This window comes from Monomorium pharaonis, chromosome 5 (assembly GCF_013373865.1).
Source record: "Monomorium pharaonis isolate MP-MQ-018 chromosome 5, ASM1337386v2, whole genome shotgun sequence".
In the NCBI taxonomy this organism is placed as follows: Eukaryota; Metazoa; Arthropoda; class Insecta; order Hymenoptera; family Formicidae; genus Monomorium; species Monomorium pharaonis.
Window position 1 is genome coordinate 23428411 of NC_050471.1, and position 10466 is coordinate 23438876.

Here is a 10466-nt window from a genome sequence, read left to right on the forward strand (position 1 = left end):
ACACATAAATATGTATATATACATATACTTTCAATTCAATCATTTTTATTCAAGAAAATTTGAATGAATTTACTCTAGAAATACTAATATGAAAAAATTGTTAACTTATATTAAATTTTTGTAAAAAAATCGCCGAAAAAAAGCCTGTTACATTAAAATATACCCTCCTTCTAAGCAATCAACAATGATCTATTTATACACAAGTAGTTAAAATAGTTAATTTCGAAAAAATCAGATTTGAATCCTGTGAGTACAAAATACATAAATTTCAGGTTTTTCTTCTGATATAATAAAAACGTTATAATTTTACGATTAATTTTCTGATATTTACAACACTAAAAATTTAATTCATTAAATTACATCGTATTTCTAATGATAAAAAATTACGCAAAATATTTTAAGTTTGACGATTGTTATATTTAAAACAACCTTCAAGGAATGTACAAACTTGCAGTAATTGCAGCACAACGTAACAACCATTTTTTGTTTCAATAAATTATACCATTATGTATATCCTTACCATTTAATAGCTCTGATGAGCTTGAATCATTTAATTTAAATAATCTTCAGGATACAGAAATATGAGAGAGAGAATCCTACTTTTCTATTTGAACATACTTGAATTAAAATTGATAAATTACACAGATAAATTATACACATGTTTCGATGAACTACATTTTGCGCAAAAACATATATTACAAAATTTTTTACTTACATACTATGATATATGTATATATATATATATATATATATTATATATATATAATTATGTATTTACATTTAATTATCTTTTTTCATTCGATTCGATGTCATCCTATATATGATGGAATCCCGTCCTGGATCCATATCAGCAATGGCGACTAAAAATATTAAAATATTAAAATATGTGCTGTGTTTTGTTGAATAAATGAACATAGTTATCTAAAAAAACTGATCAACTTTTAAATCCTTGTTTTTAGAAAATTTAGTTATACAAAATAATTTATTTTAATTTCCTTAAATAAATTTCTTAAAAATATAGGTCGTACAAAAAAAATTTCCAAAGTTACATGATCTAAAGAGAAACATAATGAAAAAATCAATTTTCGGAAAAAATTGATTTTTCAAGGTCACATCGTCATTCTTAAAATAAAATTATGATTTTTTTTTTTTAATATAAGTAATTCTTTTAATTATTCTGTATATTTAAAAAATATTAAAGTAGCGTTTAAAAAATTACATTATATACTAGTTTTAATTATTTTAATAATTGTTTAATTAATAATTGTTAATCGCTAAAACATACTCTTTTCATAAATACAAAAATATACCTGTACTTTTTAAAATAAAGCTAGTTACTCTAATCGGAAATAAAATTAGAGTTAATTTTACACCAGTGGTTTACAGGATATTTTTTATTTTACTCTGGCACATTTCAATGTAAAATATAAAACATTTCGTTAACTATTAATTTTTTTATAGCTTTACTATAATATTTTTATATTCAGAACAATTAAAATTTACATACTATAAATAGCTAAGGCTAAAATACGTACCACAAATGGCCAACAGCGAAAAAACGAACACGACACCGAACCATAACATTATATTGAAGATGACAGGATAGTCCTCTGAGTAAGTTTTCGCGCGGCCAGAAAATTCAGGCTGAAACAGAAAAATAATGTTATAACGGAGGGATAAACGTAATTTTTGAAACATAATCTCAATCCTGCGAATATGATGATACCTCTCTCGGTGGTATTTGCTAAATTTACTAATATAGCACTTTAAATCTCGCGAACGAGAGATTAAGGAACTCAGCGTATTCAGAAATGCATAAATATCAAGAGTTGCAATTAACACAAACAAACTCAAGGGTTCATAAACTTATTAATGAAATCTGCTTCAATATTTGCTAAACAATGTGGTTGATTAAATTTTCCCTAATAAATACTTTCCAATCAAAAATTTCATCACTTGTAGATTTATCATTAGAATGTATGCATGCAATTGAACAATAATAAGCCTTCATGCAAGATTATAATTCTGCACTTGAGAAGCACTTGAGCCAGGTTCGAAACTGTCAGCATATTTAAATAATATTAATGTAAAATGATAAAGAACTAACTTTTGGAACCTATATTCTTGCGCTTCTCGAGTACAAAATTTGCTGTATAAAATTTACCGCTTAATTAAAAATGTCACTAATTAAGCATCATTCCTATAAGCATCAATTAACATCTACAACAGATTACAATCTCAATGCAAAAAAACTATCGCACAATCTTACAAGGAACTAAAGCTGAATTAGATAAGTATTGAAAAAGCTTCTGTTTTAATATCATTTAAGTCTACTGCAGCAAACATTAAATTAAAATGATTCTCCCTAGAATTTAGATGTTCTAATATTCTGACAAGCTCTCAGGCAGAACAAAAACAATTGAAGAATCCAGAAAAAGAACCTTGACAAATCACATTTTTATCAATTTTTCTACGTGCCTAAAAATTCAAGAACTTTACTATTTTATACAACTTTCTTATAAAATGATCTCTAAATTTACTTAAATATTTCAGTATATCTGATTATAAAATGTATCGCAACTATTAAACTTTATTATTTCTGTCTGTATGCTTACTTTTATAAAATTTTTTGCATAAAACTTTCTTTTAATAATATCATATAGTATCAATGTTGAGAAATAAATAAAGAAAAGAAAAAAATTGTTTATATGATTATATAATGGCGTCAGAATGCAAAATTTGAAGAAGTTGGATTTATCTGGTTTTCCCTGGACCCATCGATTGCGATGTTAATATGTTTGCGATACCTGTCCTATTGTTTGTGTCTTATTAGTTATCTTATATTCTTCATTAGCTTCGTCGGATTTATCCGACGTCCCGCTATTAGCCTGAACGCTATTAGCCGCATATTCAGAATTGTTGTTGACAGTGGATTCGATAGTATTAGTCGTGTTATTTATTGCCTCTTGATCCGTATTTGTATTTTGTCCGCCTTGCTCGTCGCCTTGCTATAATCAGTGTTGTTTCTGAATAAAGTGATGTAAAGCAAGTTTTCAAGACTTCGAAAATACTAGAACTTGAAGGATTTAAGTTTGTCGAGTACGTCGATTTACCAACATCGAGTTTCAAATTGTATTGCTTTGTAGGGATTTCAAATTCATTTCAAGAATTTGGCTGTGTGTGGTAAATTTTTTAATTTGCCCATATTAAACTTTGAATTCCAGCGAGCCCAAAAATACTGACAATTTTAAGAGTTCAAGGTTGAATAAATTAATGTTTTTTTAATCAAATTAAGTTAAAATTAATGGTTTATAAAATTAATTTAGATACGTTAAAAATCGCATTAACATTAAAGTTAATTTTGAAAATTATCATTCAAATGTCATAATTTTTTAAAATTAAATTATTATGTATAATAAAATAATTATATTATGAATCATCAAATAAATTTAATATTTTATTCATAAATAAAATTTATATATAAAGAATAAAAAATATTGTTTTAATATATAACACATTATAATAAACTTTTACTTTTTACTTAGGTAAACTTTTAACTTATTGTTAGAAAAAAAGTTAATAAATTAAAGTTTTAAAAAATAATCAGTTAAAGTTAAAAATTATTTGGAATTAACTAAGTTAAGTTAAATGTAATTAATTTTTAACTTTACTGTTATTTTACTTTTAATTTTTTAACTAACTGTAAGTACTACCAACAAGGGTCATATTAGCGACTATGTAAATTCACCGATGACGAGTTTCAAATTCAAATTTTATCAATTAAAGATTAAATTATTAAAATGTTTAAAATTTAACGAATATCCGATATCAAGTTTTGATCATTTGTTAAATTGTTCAAAAACGATTTTCAAGAAAAAAAAAGACTGAATAAATGGATATTAGCAGGACAAGTTTGTAAGTTCGTTGATTAGAGTAATAAAAGAGTAATTCATCGTGTTCGCGATATCCATGCAAAAAGCTACCTCTAATTCGGAAAAGAAACACTCTCAATCAAATAGCCCATGCAATGCGATTCGACACGGTACCTTGGCAAATAAATTATTGTTAATGTTTGATTGGCGCTCCGTGGCACCACCAGTGGTTTTAACATTTTTAGTCTTATGAGCCTACAAAATATCCCGTAATAATTATGAATAGTTCAGAAGAGAGGGGGAGAATAAGAGATAAATAATTTTAAACAAACTAACACGCGATTCTAAACCTGACAAGTCTAAATGAGATTGCATATTGCTCAAATTCATATTTGATGCTCTTTTTTACCATTTCTAATTATATCTCAGCATGAAGAAAACAAATTTTAATTCATTAATGTTTACGTAAAAAGGATAATACTTACTTAGCAAATCGATTGCAAAATGTTAATTATCTTGTATATCGTTCAAATATATTTTGTATATAATACAAATTTAAAAAATATATATTTTGTATATAATACGACATTAAAAAATATATGGTAAATTTTAATAATTATATGTTTTTATATGTCATAATGTATACTCTATTATTATATTTCAATAATAAAATGACAGTAAAGATTTGTCTTCAAAAAACTGTACCCATAAACACTAGGATGATCTAATAATAAATTTAAATGTTTAATTATACTGTACCGTATCAGCTGTCATCCAATCATCAGATTTAAAAAAAAGTAATTATTTTTTTGACAGAAAAAATATCAAAAAATAATCTTTCAGTCATAAAAATAATAACTAACAATAAGTGACATTGTTTATTCAGAGTAAAAATTCCAGAGTAATAAAGCTATTTGAGCAAAAAATTACTTATATCTTCTCTAAGTCTATCGTTAAATAATATAACAACACTAAGAATATTATTTTCATAGCATAGTTTAAGTTTAAGAACAGGAGAAAAATAAAAAAAGTTAAGCAATACATTACAAAAAGAGATTAAAAATTAAATAAAGTAGCTCTTAAAAATATCTTTGGTAGCACGATAAAATAATCACGGCTAGTATAATATTAATTAACGAGCATTGAGTACTAGGACTATTTCTTCGAACTGATCGCATCAACTGATGAAATATTAAACATAAAAATAAAAAAAATTCATTGGTCTTCACTTGAATCAATAAATCTTGATATCTAATAATAATAACTTTGTATGAACTTTGTATGAAATCTCCAAACTGCATGTCGCATGTGCGTCGATCTTGAAACATAATTTGTGAAACACGTGAAGTCAAAATACATAATATTAAATTATCGAACAATTTAATAGTATTGATGCTAAAAAAACCTCTATAAGATTCTCTTTTCGAGGAAAAAAAACTAAAGAATTTATTATGAAAAATAACACCAGAATTCCATGTGAACCACGTTCTACCAATTTGATTACCGAAGCATATATATAGTGATATTCTTCATAATAATCAATATATATTAGAGAATGCCCTTTTTTCAGAACGTCAGATGCATTATCAATAAGAAATAAAATTAGGATTAATAAATATGTCAAATATAATTACTCCAAAATTTTTTTGTAATAATTGTTTTCATCTTTATGTTGTTTTTCTGGTAGTAAAATTATTAATAGTATAAATTTTACATCAGCTATGCCGTTTGTTAGACATACGATTCACACAAAATAATTAGATATTATGAGACATCGATAATAGCAATTATAAGACGCGATATAAAAATAAACAGAATGTTTCATTTTATATTTTTATACCTCGTCTTATAATTGCTATTCGCTAATTAAATCCAGTGTCTCATTATATCTGATTAGGAATGTAAAATTAATGAACATTGGTAATGGAACTCCGATTAAACTAAATTGTAAAACTGAACCTAAATGACTGGATGACAGCATATATCGATATAATTAGCATAAGGTCTTTAATTTTATTTTCACATATTTTTTATTTCTTCCAATAGAAAGGGCTTGATACTGTATCGGAGCTCCTAGTCCTAATGATGCAAATTGCAACGTTTGCAAAATGTCGGCGCAACGCTGTACCAGGACGCGGTATGTATTCGGAAGCCCTTACTATTGGAAGCAACGTCAATGGCCGTGAAAGCTTTAAGTCTAAAATATTTTTTATTCTTTTAAAAAATTTTTAAATAATTTTGTGTAAAACACAATCATAAATTGTAAAATATTTATGTAACATAGTATTAAATAACTTACCGGGGTGTCCCTGCGTTCTCTATTGAGAACAGAGCGGGCGTTCCTAACTTTCCAGGCGTCGTTCGTGAAAGCCGCAATGACAATCTAGAATAGATATTTAAAAACTTTGTAATATATAAACACGTAATTTTGTTTCTCTATAACCATTAAAAAAATAGACGCAAATATATTTAAAAAATAATTAAAGATCCATTAAAAGGGCAAAAACGATTGAAACAAAGCAAAAAATTACAAATTTTCTGTGGAAAAACGAAACAAATAGAGAAGTTATATTTATTTCTACCGTAAAGATAACTTTTCTCTGTATTTGATATTTAAATGTTATTTTTAAAATCATAAAACGGCTATTCAAATTTTCTTAAATTATGTTGTTACAAAATGGCATTTATTATTGCTGCTTGCACAAGACATATTGCTTATTTGTTGACTGCAACAAAAATTAAACATTATTTTTAAAATTTTACATTAAACACTAGTTTTTTAGTTTATCTAGAGAGTATTTAAAATTGCAAATTAATCGTTCAAGTCATCTTCAAAATATAGTAATCACACATTTTGGAAACATAATTTAAATACCAATGCTACTTTATATTATTTTTAATAAAATTTAAATGTTAAATAAAGAAAAATATCTTTATAATGCGATAAACGTGACCTCACTATCTCTTTCCGTATTTACAAGAAATTCACAAATTAGTGTCTTGCGTCAAGTGAATGCGTATAAATTACGTATTATAGATGTGTGACAAACATAATTCACATGTAGAAAACAAAATAAAACTCAAATTTGCGCACTTTGCCATCATAAGTATTCACAAAGGCCTTGGAAATGTGCTTCATTGCGTCATTTAGCAATGTATATGCTTCTTTGGCAGCCGCAGAAGTATTTCCGTGCAGATCCAAAACCGGTTTGAGCGCCGATATCACTAGCCAATAAACATCCGTTCCAGAATCATGTTTCTTCGCAGAGAAGGCATTGTCAGCGATAGCATGGAGAAGCTGCATCTCCTCAACGAATTTGCAATCCTCTTCAACCTCTGGACTCAGAAACTTCAATTTTTCCATATTAGCAGGCTTGAGCTCGCCGAGTGCAGACTGACCGAGCTGTGTCAGAAAAAATCTCATTTATATTTTATATTAAGATTTTCAATAACAAAATTTCGAATTATTAAAACTAATTTTATTCATATACCGTTGAAAAGTAATATAATTCGTTACCGGTAATAAAATTATTGTTACAGTTCCTTTCAATAATTATAACTTAACTTCGTTTTTTCTGTCCATTTATAACTGTAATTTAATTACACTTTTTGTATATTTAGAGTACTTAATTTAGAAGTTACTTTTATAATTTTATAATTTATACATTTCACACAACTTTATTCGTCGACATATGGGCTGCATTCAGCAGAATGAAATGATAAATCAACTTCGAGATTAGCTATCATGTAAACATTAAAATTAAACTTTACTCTTTAAAAGCCCTAAAACACTGATTTACAATGATTTTATCATAAAATTATGACAGTTTGACTTTAACGCGTTTTTAACTTCAAAATATTAATCTCATATTTTTTATTTCAAATGTATGTATTAATTTAATTTAAATTATTACTTCAATTAATATATTAAATATATTTAAAAATTTTGAATTACATAGTATGATACATTATACGCGCGCGCGCGCGTGTGTGTGTGTGTGTGTGTGTATGTGTGTGTGTTTTTATCATATCTTTTAACATTTTTTATCATGTACCAACACAAATAAAAATATTTAAATTTTAAATATTAAATTTAAGAAAATACAAAACAAATTATGTATAATAAATAACATATGTCCACAATCTAGTTCACTAATAACACTAATTTAAAACGTATTATCTTTTATTATTATTAATTTTTATTTATAAAACCTTTTAATAATAAAAAATTTGTGAATTGCACAAGAATGTATAAATATGCCATTATTTATTGCTCAAATGTTAATATTTTGTATTGTCGAAAATTAGAAAAATTTTTAAGAATAATTAAAAAATAATTTTATCAAAAAGAGTGATAAAATTTAAAAGTAAGATTTCTAAAATTTCCTTAATTTCAATAAAATTCCATGAAAATTCACATGGTTTTCAAAGATAAAAAAGAAATTTAAAAAATTTTCAATTTTCTTGTTTTCTGATAATAAACATCCCTGTTAAAACTTGCCTTCCCATACAACTCCTTCTCAATGCTATTTTAAAAAATCATTTAAAAAACAATATGCTCAAAAATGTTAAAAGTTTATACTAATTATAAATGTTAAAAGTTTATATTAATTATAAACGTATTCTTAAAATTTAAATAATTGTAATTTCTTTCGCTTTTCTAGTCCTCTGTTTACAGAACAAGCTATTTGCTGTTCAATCAGTACAATTATCTATTTAATGCTTACAGCATCAACTCCATCGCTCAAGTTAATTCTGACCAATGTATTATCATTGCTTCGCTCTTCCACTCTGCTCCTAATTGCTTGCCAAGTGGTCTCCTCCGCCTCGTCCACAATTAAAGGATAAGTGACTTGAGTTTTATCCTTTAAAAAAGGTAGTTGCTCTACTCCATCAATTGGCATGGCAACCAGTGCCTTGGGCATTGAAAATGGATCCCATATGGCAATGCTATATTCTGAATCCCTCTGTAAAAGATTAAACACATTTTTCTCATGGTACGTAAAATATATGTTATTTCAAGCGTATTAGGGATTCCAAAATTCTACAAGTTTCAAGAATTAAACTTCAAAGATTCAAAATAATAGAAAAAGACAAGCATTAAATTATATTTATGGATAAAACATCTTTTTGTCTCACTTCTTAGCAGGTAAAAATTAAAAAAATTTTTCTTAATGTCTTTTTCCATTTTGTAGATTAACTTTGATCTTGATTGAATTTACTTTGTCCTTTCTAATTCTTAGAACTAGAATAAATTTAATGAATATCAAAGTTAATGTATATTATAAAAATGGACATAAAAAATTAGACAGTGTACCTGTTTCCCAGTATATCCAAGAGCTGCTGATAAGATCTCTTTAAGACTACTTTGCTCAATCTCCCCATTTCCAGTAAATTCTACACTATTAGGTGAATGAAGAACGACGAATTCGCCGCTAGCATGGACTAGAAAAGTACATTAGAAAAACAGAATAATAAAAGTATATAGAGACAAAAGTACATTCAGTTAAAGATTTTTTTTTATTAAAACGTATGTTCAACTCCAGAAAAGTTAAACTCCAGAAAAAGATCTATTTTGTCTAAAATAAAATTATTTTAAACATTTTCAAGTATTTAGTGTATTTTTTGCAAAAAATGTTTCACAAATGGTTTTACAGCCAGGAATTCCAAAAAACTCAAGGGATTTCGAACCTTCTAAAAAGGATTTTTCAAAGGTAAACGGAGAATTACCTGCGACAAGAACGAAGAAGAGAAGCGATAATTGTTGAAGCATCGTTGCGTGAAAAAACCAAACTTTAAAAGACACTCCCTCGACGTCGATCAATTTCAGACGCGATCATATGATCATGTCATGTAACATGTGACATCAAGGATAGGAGATCGCGGAATTTTTCCCACGACAGAGGGCTCTTGTACGCAATACGCATACGTAATGGCTCCTGAACACAGAACGCGGCAAAGCGGCAATCAACGGCAATGCGGCAACGCGGTGGCCAATCACTGTCTTGCTTTTTTCTTATAAAATACATATATGGTATTATCAGAGAGGAACCTGAGAGCGGTCATTGTACGTCGTTTTATGCCCGATTTTTTCACTTCCCGACAAAGTTATCCGAAGAATAAATCTCAAGTTTAACCAATCACGTACATGGATCTGGTAGTTTATCTCCTGGATAATTTTAACCGCAAGATAACTGGACATGAAGAAATCGGGCATTAGGTGTTTTCATCCATCAGCGCCTCTATGTGCACAAAGTGTGCACATTGAACTATGCAGTCAAATATCTATGAATCCCGTAGATAATGTGCATGATTTTTTGGATCTCTTCTATGCTATGTCGTTTATTTGGTTCTGTTTCATGCTATATCCGTAAATTTTACAATTATATGCATTCATATTTTAAATCCGTTTTATGCAAATGTGCATAATTGTGTTCTATAAATGTGCAATACCACATATACATGATATAAATTCAATTAATTAATTTGATAAAAATTCACTCACCGATTGCTGTCGCTGCTCCTGTTGCTGATGCTGCTGCTGCTACATTCCTTTTCCGGTTTTGATTCTGAAAATGTGATAAATATTATTCC

At 27.3% G+C, this 10466-nt stretch overlaps 1 protein-coding gene across 3 annotated transcripts; it reads right to left on the reverse strand.

Moving 5' to 3' along the window:
• Positions 1-395: 395 nt before the first annotated feature.
• Positions 396-9763, reverse strand: LOC105833929 (ATPase H(+)-transporting accessory protein 2). Of its 3 annotated transcripts, XM_012676040.3 has the most exons (9): positions 9603-9763; positions 9190-9317; positions 8600-8839; positions 6967-7275; positions 6172-6255; positions 4047-4127; positions 2808-3008; positions 1536-1644; positions 396-860 (listed from the first exon to the last, which is right to left on the reverse strand). In XM_012676040.3, the coding sequence occupies exons 1-9, from the start codon at positions 9643-9645 to the stop codon at positions 781-783; spliced, it is 1275 nt and encodes a 424-aa protein (XP_012531494.1). In that variant the 5' UTR covers positions 9646-9763; the 3' UTR covers positions 396-780. The 3 variants fall into 3 exon arrangements, with proteins under 3 accessions (XP_012531494.1, XP_012531495.1, XP_012531496.1); XM_012676041.3 differs by lacking the exon at positions 4047-4127; XM_012676042.3 differs by lacking the exon at positions 2808-3008.
• Positions 9764-10466: the final 703 nt, after the last annotated feature.